Raw genomic sequence first — 27,109 nt, forward strand, 5'->3', positions numbered from 1 at the left:
TCCCCCTTGCTCCCAGGGGGCATAACTACCTATCAATAAACCCACCATAACCTCTCCCAGCTAGGGCCCTGCCCTCGGCACAGGCATTACAAAATGGAGCGAAAAAATTCAAGTGTCTTAGCAAACAGAAGTTAAAAGTAAATGACCCACACCTCCCCCACACCAAAACCTGGGTACGTTTAATAAAAACAATACAAAATAGAAATATATAAAATTACAAAATTACAATCCCAGCAAGTATTATGCAACTAAATAAGAAGAAAAAAGAAAACTCCGCTTTATAAAAAAACCTCCCCCACAAATCAAATAAGCCATACGTGCTATAAAAAGGAGACCATGAGTCAAAGAAAGATGGAGAAAGAAAGAAGGGTAAACAAAGGGGAGGCAAAATAAAGTTGCTATCCATACAGTTCAAGTCCTGCAGTCTATTTGAGAGAGTCCAAGAATTCTTTTACATTCTCCGGTGATCCAAAGTTATATACGGATCTTCCATGGCTGAAGCGCAGCATTGCTGGATATCACACGGAGTATTGAATATTTAAGTCTCTCAGACGCTTCTTTGCCTCATCTAATGCCCTCCTCTTGCGGACCGCGACTGGACAGAAGTCCTGAAATAGCATTATCTTGGAGCCCTTGTACATCATAGCCTGGGGATCCTTCCCCAGGACTCTGGACGCCTCCATGAGCGTTTGGTTTTCTTTATAACATCGAAGTTGGACTAGAACCGGGTGGGGGCGCAGGTCTGGCCCACTCCACCCACCCCCCAGCCCAGCTCAGACTCCAACTTCAATAATTGTGGGAGCCATCGCTCCAAGAAATCCACAAGCTGGCCTTCCTCTTCCAGTTCGGGAAGGCCCAGCAATCGAACTCACCGCTCGAGAGCCCGGACCTGACCCACGGATGACTCAGTAGCAGTCTCTGAGGCCGCGGCCCATTGCGCCTCCCCTCCGACGTGCTGCTCGAGTTTTTCGATCTCTTGGTCATGCTTCTGCATTCTGTAGTATGACCGAGATCGACTCCCACCTGGACCAGGCCTCCTCGATGGACGTGTCGCTCTTCTCCTGGAGTTTGACGATCTCAGATAAGTCCCTCAGGGCAACCGCGGACATCCCTGCTGCTGCGGGAGGGGGTGAGGGAGGGGTCCCTGCCTGTTGCGAGCTGTGGGAGTTTTTGCCCTTCGTCATTTTTAAAAAAGCATCAAACTGTTAAAGTTTGATGTCAGATGACTAAATATGCTGGGCAAAAGCTATCCTGAATAATTTAAAAGGTGAGGTGAAGGCGAGCGCCCACTTTGCCCGAGCCTTAGGCAGAGCACCGCAGACTCAGAACTACTGCGTCGCTGCCATCTTGGATCTCCACTATATGCCTTCTTAACAATCTTATCAACCTGGGTGGCAACTTGTATTCCTGCTATTTCTTCCGAAGTGAACTACCTCACACTTCTCCGCATTAAACTCCATTTGCCACTTCTCAGCCCAGTTCTGCATCTTATCTATGTCCCTCTGTAACCCACAACATCTTTTGGCACTAACCACAACTCTGCCTACCTTAGTGTCATCCACAAATTTACTAACCCATCCTTCTACATCCACATCAAGATAATTGCTAAAAATGACAAACAGCAGTGGCCCCAAAACAGATCCTTGTGGCATACCACTGGTAACTGAGCTTCAGATGCACATTTCCCATCAACCACCACCTAGCCAATTGGCTTTTTCACCTAGCCAATTTTTGATCCAAACCACTAAATCCCCTTAGATCATTATTTTGTGCAATAATGAGAGGAATTAGGAAAGAACTGGAGGAGCCAGAGTGCAGAGCAGGCAGCGTTAGCCAAAGGAAGGGGCAGCACCAAGCAGTGCTGAAGAGATTCATGTTAAGGCTAAATGCACACTTGTTCTTCCTTATCATATTCACTTCTCCCTCAGCCTGCAACATTTTTATTTGAACCTCCTTCTATTTTCTCTTCGTCCCTTTTTTTTATATTTAAGATGACGTAAACACACATTTCTTTCTTTCCCATCACTGCAATCCAATTGTTGTCATTCCTCATTTGCATGAAGTGAAGCTGTACATACGGTCATTTGAAAAGGATAATGCAAATGCTGCAGGGCGAGGGGCATGACACCAGCTCTACTGCAGACAAGTCAAATGAGAACATTATCGGTCCAGGCTAAATAGACAAAAGTGAATGTCTATTCACTAGAAAGCTTGCCAGAAAGCCTGCATTCAACATCAAGAGCATTGAGCAGATCATCATCACTTGGCACAGAGATTTGCTTAGAGATCAGATTCCATGCTTTTTAAAATGGAATGATGTTATGTTCAACATCAGGCCTGTGGAATGCACCATGAAGCAGCATCTGATGGATAAATCTCAATGGCTCAAACAACTTCCACCATAATTCAGAGTGGTGAAAACTCAGATTACTGCCATTTTCATTCCACCTTTCAAAAAGGCTTCCAATGTGTTACAACATCCTTATTTTGCAAAGCACATTTGAAAACCCTAAACAGAGTCAAGGTCCATCATCAAACACAACTGATGCTGAACAGCACAGTGATATTTGATCAGAAGACCAAAGGATTTGTTGAAAACCTATATATATTATGAAGGCCTCCCCCTTTCATCATCCTGTTCCCCACCCCACTCCCTCTTCCTCCTTCCCCCCAACTCCCTTCATCCTCTTGTCTCTCACAATCCCTTCTCTCCTGTCTCCCCCTCCCTCATCCTGTTGTCACACTTCAGTCCCTCCTTCCACCAATTCCCCCATCGTCCTCATCGTGCTGTCTCCTCCAAATCCTCCTTCCTCCTCTCCCAATCTGCTATCCCCTCCTCCTTCTTCCTCCTGTCCCTCCTCACAACCTTCTCCTACTGTCCCTCCCAACTCAATCCTCCTCCTATCCTTTGAATATCTCTTGGCCTTTCCTTCAGCAAGTCTCCAACCTTACCTCATAATTAAGGCATCTTATCCCCGGAACCATTCTCGCAAACCTCTTCAAACGCTCTAAAGTGTGGCACCCAGAACTGCGCACAACACGACAGCTGAAGTTTAACTATTGTCTTAGACAACTTCAGCATAACCTCTCTGCTCTTGTAGTGTATGCCCCTATATTCTATCGCCCACTCCACCAATTCGTCAGAATTTCTTTGGAGCTCTGCACTTTAGTCAACCGACTTTACAATTCGAATAAACTTTTGTGTCATCTGCAAACTGTGAAATTATCCCCTGCGGATCAAGATCTGGATCATCAAGAAAAATTAGGGTCTCAGTATTAAACTTTGGGAATCAATATCATTGCTGATTCCAATGTGGACAACTGGATCCTCCCCCCACTCAAAGTTTTGCTTGGGAATCCTTAAATCCTGGCAATGTGCAGCCAACACAGATTCAGAATTCCCATCATGGCTGCAGTGCACAGTTACCTATCCCATATACAGCCCCCTATTAATACATTCCTAATTGGAAAGCTTTCTGCATCATGGTGCTAGGATTGACACGGAGTTCAACGACTAACTTTTGCTCCCATTTTGTGCCACATTTGTTGACTCATTTAGATTTCTCTTCACTCTCTTTTCATCTTTTCCCTCACTTTGTATTCAGGTAGCTGCTGTCAGTCATTCACACATTTCATCTGTTCTCATTAACACTCCCTTAAGCTTTTGCACCATGAAATCTTGTGCAATTAAATCTTTCCTGCCCTTCACTATATCAAAAACTTTTCACTCCTCCCAAAATCCTCTTTTCTTTTCCTTGCTCCAAACCTATTCTACCGAACCACATCTCTGATGAAAGGTCATGGACCTAAAATGTTAACTCTGTTTCTCTCCACTGCTTGGCCTACTAGGCATTTCCAGTACTTTTTATTTCTATTTCCAATATCTGTAAGTATTTGGAAGTTACACAAAAAGAGTTCTCCCAGTTTGGGCTACTGGGCTCTCCATGCAGCCCAGTTTAACCTGCATGGACTGACAAAAGATCATCTTATGCCTCATCGCCAGCTTATCCTCAAAATCACAATTCCAGTAAAATGTTTCTACTTCTCTGGTACTTCAATTTAGATTTGAAAGTTAGTTTAGCAAGATTATCAACTAATCACAGCTATCTTCACATACCAAGACCCTCAATCAACAATTTCATCAGTCTCTATGCGGCACTGTTTAGGAGATTAAACAGCTCACCACCAAACAAAGCTCAGTTCTCAAAATAATATTTAGGACAATGAAAAAAAGACACAAACGTTTCTAACTAGTAATCGAAAGAGTATACTTATGGTCTCACATTTGACAAAGCTAAGTATGTATACACTACAAAAGGTTAATCTGGAAGCCTCTCAAGGATGAGTGAAAAGGCTGTGTAAAACAATTAGTGGAAGTTATCGCCACAGGTTAGTGAATCCATAACAAAAATAGGATCAATAAAACATAAAAGAAGCCACTGTAAAATGTCAATGACACCTAAGAAAATTAAATGCCTGAAGAATTTGGACAAGGAGCTGCAAAATTGATTTAATTAACCGTTATAACATGGAGCTAACATTACACAGACACAACAGATTAAATTGTTCATTCTATTCTGAACGTTTACAGCATAAATGAAAATAATATGAAGATCTGTACACAAACTAATTTATTTTTCTTCAATTCAAGGAGGTTGCTGAAGACACCAGCACTGATTATGAAGTTACAACCCAAAACTATCAGGGAGAGAAAATGAGAAACCAAAATTCAGAAGTTCCCCTGTTACCATATTAAATTTATCCAGCTCAATAGCCACATTTAAACAAGGGTAGCAATGTAAATAATGTAGCTGGATACAATAAGCAACTTCACACACAGCCTGCTTAAAAGTAAAGTTAAAATTTCTATTCAGGTTATAAGAGAAAGCTAGACCCAGCTACAAAGTTAGACACAGAATGCATAAGTCTTAAAATGTCTAATTAACAATCTGCATTCATACAGCCCTGTTAATATCTAAAAATCACAACGGATGTCACAGAAGCATAACATGACAGAAATAGATGCTGAAAAAAGAAAGGAGATACTAGGAATGACCAAAAGTTGGACATTAAAAAAAGGCGAAATGGATGGGTTTGGATTCCCCGTTATTATACAATCATACGGCATGGAAACAGACCCTTCGGTCCAACCTCATCCATGTTTCCCAAACTGAACTAGTCCCATTTGCCTGCATTTGGCCCATATCCCTGCTTTTGGCCTATATCCCTCTAAACCTTTCCTAGTCATGTGTCTGTCCAAAAATCTTTTAAAAATGTTTTAACTGTACCTGCATCTACCACTTCCTCTGACAGTTAATTCCACATACCAAACAACCTCTGAGTGGGAAAAAAAACAACCGTCAGGTCTCTTTTTTTTAAGTCTTTCTACTCTCACCGTAAAATTATGCCCTCTAGTTATGAACGCCTCCACCAAGGGAAAATACCTTTGCTGTTCACCTTATCTATGCCCCTCATGATTTTAAAAATCTCTAAGGTCACCCCTGAACCTTCTACTCTACAGCGAAAGAAGTCCCAGCCTATCCAGCCTCTTCCAACAATATCTGTGGAAATTATTTCTGCAATTTCTCCAAATTGATAATATCCTTTCTTTGTTTTTATTTTTTAAAAATCTTTTTTCAATAAAAATATTTAATTTTTTTTTACAAAATTACAAAACCAGGACAAAATAGTTTGACAACTTTAAAATATGATAATAATAGAAAACAAACTACTACTCTACTCCACAAACTATCGAAACATGAAAAAAAAGCAAAAAGAAAACATCTACAAAAACTACAATCCAATAAATAACCAAGGAGAAAGAAGAAAAATAAATAAACAAACAAAATTAAATTAATCCAAGTTATAGCAAGGTAACTTAAATTATATTCAATTAAATTATCACTCCCCAGCCTTAATGCCAGCATTTTCGACAGATTTTAAAATCCATGTTCAGTAATGATATAGGCCTGTACAAAGTGCAATCCTCTGGGGCTTTTCTTTTCTTAAGAATAAGAGAAATACTAGCTTCTCTCAAAGAGGATTGATGAGGGCAGAGCGATAGATGATATATATATGGACTTCAGTAAGGCATTTGACAAGGTTCCCCATGGGAGACTGGTGAGCATGGAATACAAGGAGAACTCCATGCTGTACATCTCTATGACTATAACTCGCCATTTGGATACAGAACTGGCTCAAAGGTAGAAGACAGAGCGTGATGGTGGAGGGTTGTTTTTCAGACTGGAGGCCTGTGACCAGTGGAGTGCCACAAGGATCGTTGCTGGGTCCACTACTTTTCATCATTTATATAAATAATTTGGATGGGAGCATAAGAGGTATAGTTAGTAAGTTTGCTGATGACACCAAAATTGGAGGTGTAGTGGACAATGAAGAAGGTTACCTCAGATTACAATGGGATCTTGATCAGATGGGCCAATGGGCTGAGAAGTGGCAGATGGGGTTTAATTTAGATAAATGTGAGGTGCTGCACTTTGGGAATGTAAATCTTAGCAGGACTTATACACTTAATGGTAAGGTCCTAGGGAGTGTTGCTGAACAAAGAGACATTGGAGTGCAGGTTCATAGCTCCTTGAAAGTAAAGTCGCAGGTAGATAGGATAGTAATTAGATTACATTACAGTGTGGAAACAGGCCCTTCGGCCCAACAAGTCCACACCGACCCGCCGAAGCGAAACCCACCCATACCCCTACATTTACCCCTTACCTAACACTACGGGCAATTTAGCATGGCCAATTCACCTGACCCTGCACATCTTTGGACTGTGGGAGGAAACCGGAGCACCCGGAGGAAACCCACGCAGACACGGGGAGAACGTGCAAACTCCACACAGTCAGTCGCCTGAGGCGGGAATTGAACCCGGGTCTCTGGCGCTGTGAGGCAGCAGTGCTAACCACTGTGCCACCGTGCCGCCCAAAAGTGAAGGCGGCGTTTGGTATGCTTTCCTTTATTGGTCAGAGTGTTGAGTACAGGAGTTGGGAAGTCATGTTGCGGCTGTACAGGACATTGGTAGGCCACTGTTGAAATATTGCGTGCAATTCTGGTCTCCTTTCTATCAGAAAGATGTTGTGAAACTTGAGAGGGTTCAGAAAAGATTTGAGCTATAGGGAGAGGCTGAATAGGCTCTCTTTTCCCTGGAGTGTCGTAGGCTGAGGGGTGACCTTATAGAGCTTTACAAAATTATGAGGGGCATGGATAGGATAAATAGACAAAGTCTTTTCCCTGGGGTCAGGGAGTCCAGAACTAGAGGGTATAGGTTTAGATATAAAAGAGACCTAAGAGGCAACTTTTTCACTCAGAGGGTGGTAGGTGTATGGAATGAACTCCCTGAGGAAGTAGTGGAGGAAAGTATAATTGCAACATTTAAAAGGCATTTGGATGGGTATATGAATAGGAAGGGTTTGGCGGGATATGGGCCAGATGCTGGCAGGTGGGACTAAATTGAGTTGGGATATCTGGTCGGCATGGACAAGTTGGACCGAAGGGTCTGTTTCCATGCTGTACATTTCTATGACTCTAAGATGGGAGGCAGCTCTGACTGAATGAATAATTGCATATATCCAAAATGGCCTGGCCTGCTTCTCTATTAACTCCTTATAAAACTCACTTTGAAATCAGTCTGGTCTGGGCGCTTTACCTCTGAAGTAGCCTCACCGCCTCCTGTACTTCCTGAATTATCAGAGGGGCATTCAGAAAGGATGCCTGCTCTGAGGTTACACCTGGAAGGTCCAAGGTCTTAAAAAAGGATTCCATCTTCATCATTCTGTCCTCACAGCCCTCTGACCAATGTAGCTCAAAATAAAACTTTCTAAATGTTGCATTAATCTTTTTTAGCATTGCAAGTAAGAATACCAGCACTCTCTCTGATAGATGTAATAGACTGGGGGGCATTCTTCTTTCTGGCCAAGTACGTTAGATAGCTACCCGGTTTATAACCGTACTCAAATCATCTCTGTTTCGCCAAAGAGATTTGCCTCTTTGCTGGTTGGGTGAGTGCAGCATTCAAAGTAGCCCTAAGGGGCTGTAATTCGCTGTAATTTAGTTATAGACAGTATGTCAAAGTATGCTAACTCAGCTGCCTTCAGGCGAGCCTCAAGCAAACGTTGCTGTTCTCCCCTCTCTCGCTTCCGGGTCGCAGAGTAAGAAATAATCAAACCCCGTGCATAGGCCTTGTCAGTCTGTCCCGCCACCACTGGCCTTGACCTCCTTGTATACTGCCGCATGATCAGAAACGGCTATGTTCCCTATTCTGCAAGGCAGCACAGAGTTCAAAAAGGTCGATAGGACAAAAAAAAAACGTCAACTCTAGTATAGCACTTATGCGGATTAGAAAAAAAGGTAAAATCCCTACCACCGGGGTGAAGACACCTCCATACATCCACCAACCCCAACTCCCTGTTCAGGTCCACCAACTGCCTGGATTGCGGGGACATACCGCAAGACCCCTAGGCATCCTGTCCACCTCGAGGGCAATAATATGATTAATGTCTCACCCTAAGGTTGTATGACCCACCCCAAGGGCCATCAATCTAGAAAGCGCATCTGTTAAGAATTTAAGGGGACGTGCCGTCAGGCAATATACATTCAGAATCCCATATTCCTCTCCATGTATTAAAGCTTTAAGAATTATGAATCGCTCGCAATCATCCTTAATTTGGCTTAGCATTTGAAACGGAGGTTCTTCTGTATGAGAATAGCAATTCCTCTACTTTTCAAATTAAAAGATGAGAAAAATACCTGGCCGAATCCTCCCTGTTGCAACTTCAAATGCTCTTTATCGGTTAAATGCATTTCTTGTAACATCGACCCTCTCTTTTCTAAGGCTTGACAGTATCTTTTTTCTCTTAATTGGCGAATGACTACCCTTAACATTCCAAGTGCACCATTTAAAGGAATTAGCCATGATCAACCAAAACAATCCGTGACCCTACACCCCCCCCACCCCGGGAGGAAGAACCCCACTCATAGAGCACCGAGTGAAAACCATGTTTGTGAGAGTTTAAAAATGCAACCTCAAAAATTACTCAATCAAAACTTCTAACAGCTACTTCTACAGCACATCAACATATAACATAAATGAAAGGACACTTTTCCCCCTTTCTCCACAGGGGGCGCACATACCACCCATTAACCCCACCATGACTCTCCTTCTAGCTGAAGCCATGCACCCGCCCCAGACAGCACAAAGTAAGAAAAAAATACTAACAAGAAAGTTAAAAGTGGACACTCAACCCGCTCCCTCCATACTGTAATACTATGCACTCCTGGTAGAACAAAAAAAAATCTCTCCCAGTGTCCCCCCACCGCCACCCGCAGCCTAAACCAGAAAAGAAGGACAAAAGGAAATAATAAGAAAAGAAAACCCAGGAAAACAAAGGATGACGGGAAGGGAGAGAGAGGGGCGAGGAGACAAAAAGAAAAGGAAATAATTATGGCCCTGACATATATTTTAAAAAAAAACCAAGACCACCCACCAACAACCAAGCAATTTACACAGAAAAAACAAAATAAAGTAATTGTCCATATAATTCAAGCCAGTCAGTCCATGTTAAAGCATCCAAGTCCTTTGCCTTTTCCGGAGAATCAAATTTGAACACGGACCCTCCGTGGCTGAAACGCAATATCGCCAGATATCTAACAGAATACTGGATATTGAAATCCCTCAGCTGCCTTTTTACCTCATTAAAGGCCTTCCTCTTATGAATCATGACCGGAGAGAAGTCCTGGAAAAGCATAATGCATGATTGTTTCCATATCAGAGAGTGAGGATCCTTTTCCAGTGCTCTAGAGGCTTCCAGCATCATTTATTTGTCTCTATAGTGCTGGGTCGTATTAGGACTAGGTGGGGGCACTGGTCCAATCAGGGTCAACACACTGCGACCAGGTGGCCACGCTTGACCGGGACCTGGCCTACTTCATCCTCCAGCCTTAGAAACTGTGGGAGCCATTGCTCCAAAAAGCTGATGAGCTTGCCAGTAACTGAATGTTCTTTTGCTCTTCCAAGGCCTGCACTCGCCATTCCAGGGCCTGAACCTGTGGGCGGCACGGTGGCACAGTGGTTAGCACTGCTGCCTCACAGCGCCAGAGACCCAGGTTCAATTCCCGAGTCAAGCGACTGCCTGTTTCCACACTGTAAGTAATCTAATCTAAAACCTGACCTGCCGAGGATTCTGCCACAGTCTCAGAAGGGCTCCTGCTCCTTTGATGCTGCCTGACCTGCTGCGCTTTTCCAGCAACACATTTTTAAGCTCACAGTCAGAAGCCATGGCCCAGTGCTCAAATTCCCCGAGGTGCTGGATCTCCAGGTCATCCCTCTGCAGCATGACTGAGATCGATTCAAGCCTATCCCGGGTCTCCTCCATCGATAAGTCGATCTTCTCTCGGAGTTTCATGCACTCCGAGATCAGGCTGTGCTCCACAGGTGAGTCCTTGGGATGGTCACGAAACTGACTCTGCAGCCATGGGTGCGTCAGTTGTTGCAGAGGGGTTCCCTGTGCTTCCTTACCCTTAGTCATTTTCCTAACTGTTCCAAAATAGAACTAAAAAATTCTAAGGGTTGAGAAATGGTTACTTCCAGCAAATTAAACAGTAAGGGAGGGTTAGTGCCCCACTTTGTCTGGGTTCTGGTACAGAGCTCAGCAAAGTAGGCCATCTTAAATCCCAATAATATTCTTTCTGATGCAAGGCGACCAGAACTGTACACACTCCTCCAGGAGACACGTCATCAACGTGTTGAACAACCTTAACACGACATCCCAACTCCTATAGTCAATGCTCTGAGCGATGAAGGCAAGCATGCAAATGCCCTCTTCATTGCCTTACCCGTGATGCTACTTTCAATGAACTATGTACTTGAACCCCAAGATCTCCCTGTTCAACAACGCTTCACAGAGTGGTACCAATAACTGTAAATATTGCCCTTGTTTGTCTTCCCAAATACAACATCTCACATTTATCTAAATCAAACTCCATCGGCCAATCCTTGGCCCATGGATTATTCTGGTTACAGGTAGACATCTGTAGATGGCTAATGCGGTGCTTGTGCTCTCTCAGATGTCCAGACAGTTGGAAAGTTTCTGATGATCAAGGCCCCTTTGTAATTCTAGATTATCTTCTTCACTTTCGAAGGAATACCAGAAAAATAGACAGATCAAAAGAAACTTTCCAACCGTCTGGATATCTGACAGAGCACAAGCGCCACACTACCCATTTACGGATGTCAACCTGTAACCAGACTATTAAAGAGTTCAGAAAAAAATTACCGGGTGTTGCTGGCATTGGAGGATTTCCATCTAGTGGGGTTCCTGAAGAACAGAATCATTCAGCCATGGGGTGATACAGCACTGAAATAGACCGTTTGGTCCACCAGTCTATGCTGACCATCTTCCCAAACTAAACTTGTGCCACCTGCCTGTGGTTGGCCCATATCCTCCAAATGTTTGTTATTCATGAAATTAGGCAAATGTATTTTAATTGTACCTGCATCTAACCACTTTCTCTGGCAGTTTCTTCTACATACAAATCACCCTGTGTAAAAAAGTTTCCCCTCATGTCCTTTTTGAATCTTTTTCCTCTCAATTAAAAATATTTTTGTACACCCACAACCTAGGGGCAAGGTCCTTGTCATTCATCTTATCTATGGCCCTCAAAATGATTTTATAAACCTGAATAAGTTTAATAAAACCTCCCACACTCCAGTGAAAAAATGTCCCAGCCATTCCAGTCTATTTTTATATCTCAAACCCGCCTTTCCTAGCAACATCATGGTAAATCATTTCTGAACCCTCTCCAGTTTAATAATCTTTCCTATTATAGAGCAGCCAGAACTAGACACAGTACGCTATAACAGGCCTCAACAACGTCTTGTACGCTATAACAGGCCTCAACAACATGATGTCCCAACTCTCAAGAAAGAATACAGTAAATTGAAAATCAGACAGAAAAGGTCAAATAAAACTAAACCTCATTAAAATATAAGTCAGTGCCAATTTTATATACTTAGCCATAATTCAGTTCACTCAAGATCATCAACCAGAGATGAACATATAAAACACACAGGTACATGACTACACCAGTGGAGAACTATCAAACACTCTGTTCTGAGTAAAGAAGAAAAAACATGGACTAGAATGAAACAAGATTGGAATACTATTTAGTCAGGGTTAAATGAAGGGGAATGGGTCTGGGTGGGTTGCTCTTTGGAGGGTCAGTGTGGACTTGTTGGGCTGAAGGGCCTGTTTCCACACTGTAGGGAATCTTTTTCGTTCAGCACAGAGGGGAAAATTATGTTAAATAGTGATTAAACAAAATCACACAAGATGGAAAGGATAGCAAGTAGCATTCCATTATCAACAAAAAGGTGAAAGAACAGAGATAGATTGCAAGCAATAGGGGGGAATTTGTGGGAGGAACAATGGTGCAATGAGGAGAACAAGCAAAGTGCAAGACTGGGGTGTGAAAGCAAGAGACGGAGTGAAAGTAGCAAAAGAGAAAAAGCAAAGGAGAGAGACAACAAAAGTGAAAAATTGAGAAACAAGAAGGAATGGTAGAATAGGGAGAGCAAGAAAAGGCAAGAAAGACAACAAAGAACAAGTGGATGCAAGATCAAAAGATGGCAGAGAGAGAGAAAGGAAAAGGGCAGAATAAAGAACAAGAAAGGGAGATGGAAAGGAAAACAATTTTTTTAAAAATTTGGAATTAAAATTCCTAAGGATTTTTCCAACTGACTGAGCCTTTAAAAACCAAAATCTGACACAATGACTAAATATTCAAATACATTTGCTAGCATTCAAAAGGTTCCAATCTGCAATACAGAAAATATTTTTTGCCCACGTTGATTCATAAAAGCCTAGTTTGAACATCTGCTTCGAGTTTGAAAAGGCTGAAGATTACTCAATTCCACATAAAAACCCCAACTGACATTTATTCATTGCAATTCCTGGTCCTTTAATACACTTGCTGTGGCTAGTCGCAATATGTCTGACGCATGTAGCAGTAATCTTCGCAATAACAATGTTTAGCAAAAAAACTCCAGATACTGTGCTCAGGATTAAAAGCGATAAATCTTCAGAAAATAATTAGGCATAAAGTGAAAATAATTAAAGACTTTGATAAATGTTTGAAGCAAGATATGAAGATGCCCCTCCTCTTGAAAACTAGCTCAATTTAATCAGTTTAATTTACCATCAGTGCAGTATTTCATTCTCGGATGACAAAAGGAATAAAGCAATCTGCAGTTACTCTACCATTCAAGAAGTAGGGAGTAATGGCAGTATGATCTCACTGCCAAATAACACAACAGGACAAATAAACACAAAACTATCTAATTCTAAAATATTTTTGTAAACCTAAGTGGCATACTAACAAAGCTTTTTGTACCAAGAACTGTGCTGTCAGCCAGTAAACTGCGAAATGCCAATACGTTTAACGTACTCAATATGGCAGGACAAATACACAATCCTATCTATTCAAACTGCTGCCTTTCTCCCGAACAGGAAGCCTTTCTTAGTGTGCCACATTTTAGTTGCCGACACTGCTGTCAACTAACCCCCCACATGGGAGAGTTCGAAACATACAAACTGCGCACATACATACACATATACACAAAGTGCTGATCATACCCAACATTCAATGCTTGACTTCTGACAATGTTTCCACAGCTGTAAGCAGACCTCAGCTGATCAGCCAGCCTGCAAATGGCTGGTACTATCTTCCATTTAACAAGTAATTTTTAGCTCATACAGATTTACACTTTACATTCTGCTGGACACTACAGAACTTATTTTGTTACTCGCAGCTACCATGAAGGCCACCTCTGTCTTTTAGAATGTAAAAACGAAACACTCACAGTTTTGTGCATTTTGAATATTAGCAATCCTGGGCTGCTTCCAAACAGCTTCTGGAGGCATCAGTCAGTGTCCCAGTAGTAACTGCATGGTGATCGTGATCATGCTTTGATTACAAAAGCCTGCAGGCTTCAAGCCAAGTGCCTAGGCAGCTTGACAAATGCATCCACAATTCTGCATAAGGTATTCTACTCTGCCACTACTACGAAGAGGATTACTGCTAAAAGTCATATTTCCATGAAAAATATGATTAAAAATATCCCAAAAGAATTACAAATTCTAGAAATTAAATCTACTTTTCAGATTTTCCTCCTATTTGGAATGCGCCACATACTTTGAAAATAAGATGATGTCTGGTGCACTGCACACATCGGCCATTATTTGCAAGCACATAAAAGGATATCTTATATGAAGCAGCTTTTAAAGAAAAGGCTATTTTCTTGCATTTTAAAATTGGTTTACAAGAAGATTCAAGTAAGAATTACTATGAATAACATTACCATGATCATCAATTCCTCAGAGAAAAATGCCCCATATATTTAGATGACAATGTGAAGCTCTGTAACCTCTTTTTTGTCGTCTGGAAAGAGATGATAAGAGATTAAAACATGATCCATCTCCATGCGATGTCCAGTCACTTCACTTTCTATTGGATAAAGATTTCCAATAATAAGATTTTCTGCTCACATTATTATACATTGGATCTTGTATACAAGTCTATAAAATCCTTTTATTAAAAAAATGCCTTTAATGAAGACAAAGGACACTAGGAACTATACAGATTTAAGCAGAAAAAAATAACAACAGGCCAAAAAAGGTACTTGCAAGGGTGACCAAAAGGAGCTTTAAAGAAGTGATCTAAACTACTGAAGGAATCCATCAGAAGGATTCTATATCATGGCGCACAGCAGCAGAGGGCAATAACACCAATGATAGGTCCAGAGGGGCGAGGGCATGCACTAAAAAAGTAGAACGAACATGCAGCAACAGTCAAACAAAAGCTGAATATGTCAGACCGACATTGATCTCCATAGTGATTAAGAACCAGGTTTGTCATGCGCAAGGTGCTCATTGTTGCTACATGTAGTACTGGTCTGATCAATTCCTCACTTCTGCACCATGGAGATCACCAAAGAAATCTAATGTTTGAAGTGGAGGTCAAAGACAGTATTCTCAGAAGATATACAAATCTTTAGGTCAGGGGAAAAAACATGTCCAAAATTGCCCTCAGCTTTGTGAGCAGCTGTATGCTTGGATCCTCAGTGTGTAAATACCAAGTGCCACTGCATGCTGGTGTTTTGCTGTTGCAAAAAATGGGCCTGGTGCAGAAGACTTCAAGTAGTTTAGTTGTGCCCTACCACCTATTCCGTGTGGAGAGGTTTCAGCAGAAAAACACCTTTGACCACAAGTTCTACAGGCAATTGTCAACAAAAAAGATCCTCAAGCCCTGCAGTGAAAAGGAGATGGTTCAACTAGTCAGATCACTCACTAAGCAGAGTGATCTGACTAGTTCTGTCAGATTTCCTCATCGTAAGAAGACACCAAGTTACAAGCAAACACCAAGTCATTGCTCGATTGATGGAGAGAAACGCCCATCCCATCACATCCTTTCAGTATGCCTACAGCCTCACTACAACCCATACATTAGCCTCCAGCACTAACATTGTCCTTGAAAGGCCTGAAGTGAAGGAGGGATTGTTCTCCACCTCTGAGGAATGTGCCTTTGCAAAGGTCCGAGAGAGGTTCAGTGACTATGTTGAGGCTAATCCTGAGCATTCTGCCTCCTGTAAAAACTCTATCTCCTATTCCCAATTTCTCCGCCTCCGCCGCATCTGCTCCCAGGAGGACCAATCCCACCACAGAACATCCCAGATCACAATTTCCCCTTCCACATGGTCAACAATGCCCTCCAGCATATTTCATCTAATTCCCGCACCTCTGCCCTTGAAGCCCACCCCTCCAACCACAAGGACAGAACCCCGCCCCCACTCCTCAGCTTCCACCTCAGATACACCCCACCCCTATCTGCATTCCATAAAGACCATTTCCTCCGCAACTGCCTTGTGAGGTCCATGCCCCCTAGCAACCCACCGTGCACTCCCAGCATCTTCCCCTGTCACCGCAAGAATTGCAAAACCTGCACCCTTACCTCCATCCAAGGGGCCAAAGGATCCTACCACATCTGTCATGGAATTACCTGTACTTCCACACACGTCATCTACTGTGTCCACTGCTGCTGATGTGGTCTCCTCTACGTTGGGGAGATAGGACACCAACTTGTGGAACGTTTCAGAGAACACCTCCAGGACACATACATGTAACAACCCCACCATCCTATGGGTGAATACTTTAACTACCCCTCCCACTCCACCAAGGACATGCAAGTCCTGTGCGTCTTCCACAGACAAACCCTGACCACCAAACTCCTGGAGGAAGAACGTCTCATCTTCCGGCTTGGGACCCTCCAACTACATGGGATCAATGTGGATTTCACCAGTTTCTTCGTCTCCCCTTCCCCCACCTTATCCTCGATCCAACTTTCCAACTCGGCACCGCCCTCTTGACCTGTCCAACTGTCCATCTTCCTTTTCACCTATCTGCTCCACTCTCCTCTTCGATCTATCACCGTCAGCCCCAACTTCATCTACCTATTGCATTCTCAGCTACCTTCCCCCCATATACCGCACAGGCACAATGGGCAAAGGTCGCTGACTAAGGCCTTTCAACCATAGTACAATGAATGCTTGAAACTGTGAAAAGGTCCTCAGGTTGTGTACATTAAAAAGTATTAAAAGTGCATTAACTTCCTCAGGGTGAAAAATGGCATATATGGCACTCTCTAAAATATCCCATTTGAAATGTTTTACCATGAGACTGTATAGCCGACATGAAATGTATACTGTAAATATTAAAATTGTTACAATCATATTCAGTGGAATAATTTACAGAGAAGTAGAATTTTATTTCAAATTTAGTAAGTTGTAATGTTTCAGAATCCAATTTCACAAATTTTATGAAATAACATATTTTTGGAAAAGAAACACCAGTGATGGAACATTTATGTTATCTACAAGAGATGTGAAAATGTAGGTGGTGCAAAGCTGGGAAATAGGAAACATCAAGTTTGGAAATGACAAAAGCTAGATAAAGATTTTATCTGGAAAGGTCAAAGTTAGGGCAGAGACAGGTATTCTTTATGGAGAACAGAATATGTGGTCAGATGCTGAAAATTACATCAAAGCTTATACTTTCCATGCATAAGTTATACTAAACACTGTTTTTAGTTGTTCAGTCCCTGAATTTTCTACTTTCTAATTATTTCTAAAACTGTATAGAAATGATTTTAGCAATTCAGACTCTAGATATTCTAGATTTCTGTCACATGTTAAAACATATTTTATTGAGCAAGGATAATCGATATTCATCTAACCAGCACAGAACACATTCACACACAGATTAGTAGCAGGTAACCATCCAGTACAGATCTGGTCAATTTTTATCAGAGGATTGTGATGATTGCATTTAATAAAACACAAACTTCTCAAAATACTGAAAGAAAACATACTAGGCACTTTCCAGGAACAAAACTACCTAATTTGTGTAATCCAAAGGACAGAAAAGCAATTATGGATGTAAGCGCTGCTCCTTTTTTTTTGAGTTATTTTCAGTGTTGCTGATTTCCTCGAATGTTTGGAGCAGTATTACTGTTTTATAAGCTGTGCATCGAATCAAAACAACAGTACTTTTAAAAAATATAGGAGAGAAAGGCATGGAGCAGGTGAAACAAACTGGGAAGTTTGTTGGGGTGGCACGGTGGCTCAGTGGTTAGCACTGTTGCCTCACAGATCCAGGGTCCCAGGTTAAATTCCAGCCTTGGGCAACTGTCTGTGTGGAGTTTGCACATTCTCCCCATGTCTGCATGGGTTTTCTTTGCGTGCTCTGGTTTCCTCCCACAGTCCATACTAAATTGCCCATAGTGTTAGGTGCATTAATCAGAGGGAAATGGGTCTGGGTAGGTTAATCTTCAGAGGGTCGGTGTGGACTGGTTGAGCTGAAGGGCCTGTTTCCACACAGTAGAGAATCTAGTCTAATAGCTGACTGCCTCTGCGGTTTAATAACAAGTATCTTTGGACATTGGACTACATTCTGAGAAAAATAAACAAACACTGAAATTCACAGCTGACCTTGGAGAAATCTGTGTGGGGAGCTCAAGCAGGGGAGCAGCTCAGTGGCTTATTTTTTAACTTTAAACCTTACTGGTTTTTAGTAAATCTACAACTGTGAATAGAGTGGGTTTTTAAAAAAAAATTATATTCCTGAAGAAGGGCTCATGCCCGAAACGTCGATTCTCCTGCTCCTTGGATGCTGCCTGACCTGCTGCGCTTTTCCAGCAACACATTTTCAGCTCTGATCTCCAGCAACTGCAGTCCTCACTTTCTCCTTTTTTTATTATACATTTAGTTGAGATCTGTCTCTTTAAAACTATAAATCAGAGATACTAAGTTTTGAATACTGGAGCAGGGTTTTTAGAGCAGTAAGATTATGTTTTTTCTGAGTCTGCAGATTATTAAGGTGCAAAGATGGCATTTAGTACTCTTCCTGTCGGATGTGGGAAATTATGGAGAATATCAATGTTCCTGATGATTAAGTCTGCAGGAAGTGTGTTTGGTTGCAAATCCAATAGGATCACATGGAGTGGTTAGAACGACAATTAGATGCAATGAGAAATTTACAAAAGCCAGGAACACGATGGATAGCAGTTTCAGGAAAGAAGAAAAACCACAGATATAATCAGGAAGATGGGTTACCTCCAGGAAAGGTAGAAGGGGTAGAGAGGTAATGCAGGTGTCTCCTGTGGCTATCCCCATCTCAAGCAAATATACTGTTTTGGAAAATGTACGGGGTGATGGACTCTCAGGGGAATTTAGCACTGACAGCCAAGTTTCTGGTACTTAAACTGGCTCTACTGTAACAAGGGTACGTCAGGGTCCAAGCAAACAATTGTGAGCCACAGAGGTTTCTGCGGCTAACAACAACACAAGAATGGTGTGTTGCCTCCCTGGTGTCAGGATCAATGATATCTCTGAGAGGGTGCAGAATATTCTCAAAAGGGACCAGCAGGAGGTCATTAGACATTGGAACTAATGGCATAGGATGAGAAAAGGACAGGGTTCTAAGGAGAAAATATACGACATTAGACAGGAATTTGAAAAGGAGGCCCTAGAGGGTAGTAATATTTGAGTTACTCCCGGTGCCATAATTTTAACTTTCTAAACATAGACTGACAGTGCCATATGCTAAGGGCTTGGATGGAGAGGAATTTGTTAAGTGTGGACAAGAAAATTTTCTGATTCAGTATGTGGATGTACCTACTAGAGAAGGTACACCCTAGAGTGTCCTTGATAAGTATGTACCTGTAAGGCAGGGAGGAAGCTGTAGAGCGTGGGAGCCATGGTTTATGAAGGAAGTGGAATCTCTGGTCAAGAGGAAGAGGAAGGCTAATGTTAGGATGAGATGTGAAGGTTCAGTTAGAGTGCGTGAGGAGTACAAGGTAGCCAGGAAAGTCCTAAAGAGAGAGCTCAGAAGAGCCAGGAGGAGACATGAGAAGTTGTTGACGGATAGGATCAGGGTAAACCCTAAGGCTTTCTATGGGTATTTAAGGAATAAAAGAATGACGAGTGTAAGATTAGGGCCAATCAAGGATAGTGGTGGGAAGTTGTGTGTGGTGTCAGAGGAGATAGAGGAAGCACTAAATGAATATTTTTCGACAGTATTCACTCTAGAAAACGACAATGTTTTTGAGGAGAATAATGAGATACAGGCTACTAGACTGGGTGGGATTGAGGTTTACAAGGAAGAGGTATTAGAAATCCTGCTGAGTGTGAAAATAGATAAGTCCCCTGGGACGGATGGGATTTATCCTAGGATCCTCTGGGAAGCTAGGGAGGAGATTGCCGAGCCTTTGACATTGGTCTTTAAATTGTCATTGTCGACACTAATTGTGCCAGAAGACTAGAGGATAGCAAGTGTAGTTCCCCTGTTCAAGAAGGGGAGTAGAGACAACCCTGGTAATTATAGACCAGTGAGCCTTACTTCAGTTGTTGGTAAAGTATTGGAAAAGGTTATAAGAGATAGGACTTATAACCATCAAGAAAAGAATAATTTGATTAGGGACAGTCAGCATGGTTTTGTGAAGGGAAAGTCGTGCCTCACAAACCTTATTGAGTTCTTTGAGAAGGTGACCAAACAGGCAGATGAGAGTAAACCGGTTGATGTGGTGTATTTCAGCAAAGTGTTCGATAAGGTTCCCAACAGTAGGCTATTGTTCAAAATGCTGAGGAAAGGGATTGTGGGAGATATAGCAGTTTGGATCAGTAATTGGCTTGCTGAAAGAAGGGTGGTGGTTGATGGGAAATGTTCATCCTGGAGTCCAGTTACCAGTGGTGTATCGCAAGGGTCGGTGTTGCGTCCACTGCTGTTCGTAATTTTTATAAATGACCTGGATGAGGGCGTAGAAGGGTGTGTTAGTAAATTCACAGTCGACACTAAGGTCGGTGGAGTTGTGGATAGTGACGAAGGATGTTGTAGGTTACAGAGAGACATAGATAAGCTGCAGAGCTGAGCTGAGAGGTGGCAAATGGAGTTTAATGCGGACAAGTGTGAGGTGATTCATTTTGGTCAGAGTAACCAGAATGCAAAGTACTGGGCGAATGGTAAGATTCATGGTAGTGTAGATGAGCAGAGAGATCTCAGTGTCCAGGTACACAGATCCTAGAAAGTTGCCACCCAGGTTGCCAGGGTTATTAAGAAGGCATACAGTGTTTTAGCTTTTATTAATAGAGGGATTGAGTTCCAGAACCATGAGGTTATGCTGCAGCTGTACAAAACTCTGGTGCGGCCGTACTTGGAGTGTTGTGTACAGTTCTGGTCACTGTTGCCTGGTATGGAGGGCAGGTCTTACGAGGAAAGGCTGAGGGACTTGAGGCTGTTTTTGTTGGATAGAAGAAGATTGAGAGGTAACTTAATAGAGACATATAAGATAATCAGAGGGTTAGATAGGGTGGACAGGGATAGCCTTTTTCCAAGTATGATGACGGCGAGCACGAGGGGGCATAGCTCTAAATTGAGGAGTGATAGATATAGGACAGATGTCAGAGGTAGTTTCTTTACTCAGAGAGTAGGAAGGATATGGAAGGATATGGAATGCTTTGCCTGTAATGGTAGTAGATTCGCCAACTTTAAGTGCATTTAAGTCGTCATTGGACAAGCATATGGACGTACATGGAATTGTATAGGTTAGATGAGGTTCAGATTGGTATGACTGGTCGGCGCAACACCGAGGGCTGAAGGGCCTGTACTGCGCTGTAATGTTCTATAAAACTTGATCTACTTTTGGGAAATAACGTGGGACAGGTAACTGAGGTGTCAGTGGGGGAGCACTTTGGAGCCATAATTTTATTAGTGATGGAAAAAGATAAACAGGATCTAAAAGTTTAATTTCTAAATTAGAGGAAGGCCAATTTTGACACTATTAGGCAAGAACATTCAAATGTCGATTGGGGTGGATATTTAGAGGTAAAGGGAAATGGCAAGCCTTCCAAAATGAGATAATGGGAGTCCAGAGACATTATGTTCCCTGTTAGGATGAAGGGAATGGTAGGTATAGGGAATGCTGGCTGACTAAAGAAATTCAGGTGTCAACCTGGGTGGCAACTTTCAACGATCTGTGTACCTGGACACCGAGATCTCTCTGTTCATCTACACTACCAAGAATCTATCAAACCATAAAATACAGCCATTCCCATCAATCATATTATGGTGCTCTTTGTTCAGAAATAGGACCTTGGTAATATTCGAGTTGTGATGACAGGCATTTCACAAAAACTTTCAGCAATATTCATTGGTGTATATAGTTTCTATATTACAGGGAAATTAGAAGCTATGTCTTATGCTGTAGCCAAGCCATCAATTGATTCTCAGTATTTATAGGATGCTTGATAACTACCATATACCACCACATTTCATAAAAATTGTACATGTTTCCTTTCATCCAATCAGGCTAAACCCATTGATTTGACTAACTTTAAATAACTTCAGAAAAGGTTTACAAGGATGCTGCCAGGGTTGGAGGGTTTGAGCTATTAGGGAGAGGCTGAATAGCCTGGGGCTGTTTCCCCTGGAGCGTCAGAGACTGAGGGATGACTTTAAAGAGGTTTATAAAATCATGAGGGACATGGATAGGGTAAATAGACAAGGTCTTTTTCCCAGGATGGGCGAGTCCAAAACTAGGGAGCATAGATCTAAAGTGAGAGGGGAAGATTTAAAAGGGACATAAAGGGTAACTCTTCCACACAGAGGGTGGGGCATGTATGGACTAAGCTGCCAGAGGAATTAATGGAGCCTGGGACAATTATAGCATTTAAAAGGCATCTGGATGGGTATACAAATAGGAAGGATTTGGAGAGATAGAGAGATATGGGCCAAATGCTGGCAAACAGAACTAGATTTATTCAGGACAGCATGGACGAGTTGGACCGAAGGATCTGTTTCTGTGCTGTACATTTCTATGTCTCTATAACCTTGTTATTCTGGAAGGCTCTCCTCTTCTTAGTTGCTTGGAAAGTCTGGGCAAATTTGCTACAATTGTGTTAAATGGGGACTGGTGCAATATGCAGGGCCTGTCCAGCTTGAAAGGTTTTGTCTGTCATACTATGGAAACAGATGGTCGGTGTTTCTCAGTTAATTCATGGTTGTTCCTACCTTTGTCCCCTCAACTACTTGAGCCATCCATTACCAGGTCTGGCTGAATGCAAGTTTCAACAACTGTCATTCCTTTCTGCCAAAATTAGCCACCCACTACTTTAGGATCATCCTGTACAGCTCCTTTTCTTTACAACTGAAGTTGAGATACAGGTAAGCAGCAAATGGTAGAGCTGACTTGGGAAGATGAATTGCCCAGTCCAGTTCCTATAATCTTCTCCTTAAATTATTTTACACTTTCCCATACAACCTTATCTTCAACAAGAAGAGCATGGATATCTTTAAGACTGACACCATCACTCACCTAACCTTTCTGGTTGTTCTATTCCTCCTTAACTAATCATTAACTAATCTCCAAATCATAACTAATCATTGACAGTGCAGCTGTAGAAATGACTTCTGTCTTGTAATATGACTGCTAAAATTTTCCAGGTCTTATTCCTGACTGCTACTTTTTCTGATTATAAATATGTATATTGACAACATCAGTGCTAGCTCTCCCCTACTACCAACAACCCATCTTTGGTCTCCATATTAACAAACCTGTCATTTGACACCCAATCTTCTATAATCTGCAATTTCTAACAAATAAACACTGGGATAACCAATACCATTATTTTCAGCCCTCACTGAACACCAACTCCATTCCTCTTTTCCCCAACATCTTCTCTCTCAGATTGAAATAAAAAGCCTCAGCATGCTACTTAACCCTGAACTGTGCTTCCACTCTCAAGCTGAAAATGTGTTGCTGGAAAAGCGCAGCAGGTCAGGCAGCATCCAGGGAACAGGAGAATCGACGTTTCGGGCATAAGCCCTTCCAATCTCAACCCTGATTCAACTCACATTCTTAGATTAGATTACTTACAGTGTGGAAACAGGCCCTTCGGCCCAACAAGTCCACACCAACCCTCCGAAGAGCAACCCACCCAGACCCATTCCCCTCCGTTTACCTCTTCACCTAACACTATGGGCAATTTAGCATGGCCAATTCACCTAACCTGCACATTTTTGGATTATGGGAGGAAACCGGAGCATTCGGAGGAAATCCACACAGGCACAGGGAGAACGTGCAAACTCCACACAGACAGCTGCCTCATGCTTCATGTATTTCAGTTAATCCAAAACTCAGTTGACTGCTCATTCTGCAACCTACTGATAGCAGTGTAAAAACCTTATTCTATGAGATTTACAAGATATAGTTAAAATGCCAGTTGAAATTTCTACATTAAAAATTATCTAGAGAAATTAGCAAAGATTCAACCCCACCTTATCTGTAAGTTGGAAAACCTGCAAGACGACTATAACTGAAGTCTTTGTTTCAACTTTCAAAAATAATACTTTGCCTGGAAAGCTCTGCCTGCACAAAATTATTTAGGTGACAGGTTAGTAAGAGAATGCAAATATGGAATACCCACCATTTTAAGTTGTAACTAATGACAGGTTACGTGTTCAGGATATTATACCTCAATAGGGCACTTTCTATTTTCTTCCTATTTAAGTCGTGAACAGTGTTATTGGGAGCACACCTCCACAATTTTGTAACTAAGTCACTATCCACAATTAGCAGCGAGTTGAACTCAGGATGTGTAGCCATGAAAATTGATGCTCACACACGGTTCCTACAAAGCTCTGTAACAGGATAAGTGATTTGCACATTATAATGCTATATAGGCTAGTCAGTATTGATGAGAACCAGGGAAAATCTTTTCATTCGAAGTAATCCATTCAATCATCTCATAAATGTGAACACATTTCTTGCACACTTACCATCATTTTGTACTCTTCATGTGTCCTACAAACTTCACCCTACAAGAATAATGTTTTTTAAATTAGCACGAGTATTCAATGCTGCATACGTATTGCATATAAATAGTATGCGAGTAGAATCAAGAGAAGGCCAACTCAAAAGGGCTACAGAGGACCTAGTGGCTTACATATAAACAATTATATCCTCACACAATATAACTTGTGTTAAGTTCATTATCTGGAGTCTAGGGGATAAGAGACAGCAGGAATTATGGAATCACCATTATTTTTATTCTTTGAAGTTTCCAGAATCAAGTCATAGAAACAGAGAAGATAGTAACAGGAAGAGGCCATTTGGCGTTTTGAGCTTGCTCTGCCATTCATCATAATCATGGCTGATCACACAACTCAGCAGCCTAATCCTGCTTTGTCCCCATAACCTTTGACCTCATTTGCCCCAAGTGCTATAGCTCTTGAATACATTCAATGTTTTGGCATCAGCTACTTCCTATGGTAATGAATTCCACAGACTCTCCACTCTTTAGGTGACAAAATTGCTCCTCATCTCCGTCCTAAATGGTCCACCCCAAATCCTCAGACTGTGACCCCTTGTTCTGGACACCCACCATCAGGAACATCCTCCCTGCATCTACCTGTCTAGTCCTGTTACAATTTTATAAGACTCTATGATAGCCCCCTCACTCATCTGAACTCCAGCAAAAAACAATCTTAACCTAGTCAATCTCTCCTCATATATCAGTCCTGCCATCCCCGGAATCAGCCTTTGCTGCACACACTCGAGAGCAAGAGCATCCTTCCCAGAAAAGGAGTCCAAAACTGCACACAATATTCTTGATATGGCCTCACCTAGGTCCTGTATAACAGCAACAACACATCCCTGTTCCTGTACTCAAAAGTTCTCGCAATGAAGGCCAACATACCATTTGCCTTCTTCACCGCCTGGTGCACAAGGACACCCAGATCCCACTACTCACTCCCTCTCCCAATTTACAGCCATTCAGGTAGTAATCTGCCTTATTGTTTTTGCTTCCAAAGTGAATAACCTCACATTTATGCAAATCATACTGCATGTGCCATTGATTTGCCCACTCACCTAACCTGTCCAGATCATGTTGAATGATCTCTGCATCCTCGCCACAGTTCAACCTCCCTCCCAACTGGTATTATCCGCAGACTTTGAGCGGTTACATTTTGTTCCCTCATCTAAATCATTAATATGTATAGTCCAAGCACTGATCCCTGTGCCGCCCCACTAGTTACTGCCTGTCAATTTGAAAAGGACCCATTAATTCCTACTCTTTCTTTCCTCTATGCCAACCATCTCAATTTACTTCCCCCAATCTTACGTGCTTTAATCTTGCACAATAATTTCTTAGGCGGGACTTTGTCAAACGCTTTATGAAAGTCCAAATATACTACATCAAATGGCTCCTCCTGGTCAACTCTGCTAGTTACATCTTCATAGAGTTCCAACAGATGATTTCCCTTTCACAAATCCATGCTGACTCTGTCTGATTCATTCTAAATACTCTGCTATAAATTTCTTGATAATGGATTCCAGAATTTTCCCCACTGCCGATGCTAGTCTGGCTGGTCTACAATTCCCTTGTTTCTCTCTACCCCACTTTTTTGAATATTGGAATAACCTCAGCTACCTTCCAGACTGCAGTGACTCTTCCAGATACCATAGAATCTTGGAAGGTGACCACCAATGCATCCACTATTTCTAACTAACTATAAAGTTAACTGTAATACTTTGGTAAACTAACAGTTACATATCTGAAATTACTGATCTAGATTTTGAACTGACTGAACTACAATAGTGACTAATAGCCGCTTCTTCTCACCATTTCAGCTACTGTTTACTAAACAACCTTTATCTTAACATACTTAACTTTTTATACCCACTGTAGCAAAGTAACTACAGTAACTAATATCTGTACTACTGACCTCAACCTGTTGTTCATCACTTAACTATTTAGCCTGGTTAATTCTTTGAAAGAACTTTGCATCTTTTCATTCCCCACAACTGACACCACCAGTTCTGATATTTTATTTTCAGATGAAACCATGCTTGTTTAATCTATACCCTTGTTCCATATTGCAAACACAAGCATTCATATAAAAGGGTTGAAGCATACTGCCAATTAAGGGCAAAACTTCAACACTACCTTACAACTAAAAAATATATGGAATCTCAAAGTATCAAAACACATTCTATTCCCAATAATAGAAAAAAACTTTCACAATCGTGTGATGAAAATGCAACAAATAAAGTGACATCTGCTGAAGGTGGGAGGCTGGAAGAACAAAAAAAGCCAGGCAGCATCAGGAGGTGGAAAAGTTGAAATTTTGGGTGTAACTCTTCTTCAGGGCTGGGAGTGGGTTGTACGGGTAGCTGCAGATAAAGAGGGTGGCGGGGCAGAGTGGTGAAGACAGGTAGAGGGTACAACGTGGTTCGTCAATGAGAGGAATGAATCCAGTTGTGGCAGGGAGGAGTGGAAGGGAGGGGGAGGGGCTGGGAAGGTAGTCGGGGGATGGGAAGGAAGGTTATTTAAAATTGGAGAACTCAATGTTGAGTCCCTGGGGTTGTTGGCTGTCCAGGTGGAAGATGAGATGTTCATGTGTGTATTATAATGTTAGTAAATAGGCAAAAGTTGGATATGGAAAATAATGTGGGAAAATTGTTCATGTTGTTCATTTTGGAAGGAAGAAGG

At 41.9% G+C, this 27,109-nt stretch overlaps 1 protein-coding gene across 5 annotated transcripts in view; it reads right to left on the reverse strand.

Moving 5' to 3' along the window:
• LOC122553883 (uncharacterized) overlaps positions 1 to 27,109 on the reverse strand; it is a 287,844-nt gene that overhangs the window by 237,837 nt on the left and 22,898 nt on the right. For 2 of the 5 annotated variants that reach the window (XM_043698347.2, XM_043698342.2), the window contains exon 1: positions 13,868 to 13,914. The exons of 1 other annotated variant lie outside the window; for it this stretch is intronic. In XM_043698347.2, coding sequence (XP_043554282.1) covers positions 13,868 to 13,879 — 12 coding nt within the window. In that variant the 5' untranslated portion in view covers positions 13,880 to 13,914. Of the gene's footprint in view, positions 1 to 13,867; positions 13,915 to 14,365; positions 14,446 to 24,392; positions 24,432 to 27,109 lie in introns of those variants that run through there. 2 more of the 5 variants (XM_043698343.2, XM_043698344.2) reach the window with 2 other exon arrangements.

The sequence above is a fragment of the Chiloscyllium plagiosum genome, unplaced genomic scaffold (assembly GCF_037043375.1).
Source record: "Chiloscyllium plagiosum isolate Xiang-an unplaced genomic scaffold, Cpla_swu_hap1 HiC_scaffold_8, whole genome shotgun sequence".
NCBI lineage: Eukaryota > Metazoa > Chordata > Chondrichthyes > Orectolobiformes > Hemiscylliidae > Chiloscyllium > Chiloscyllium plagiosum.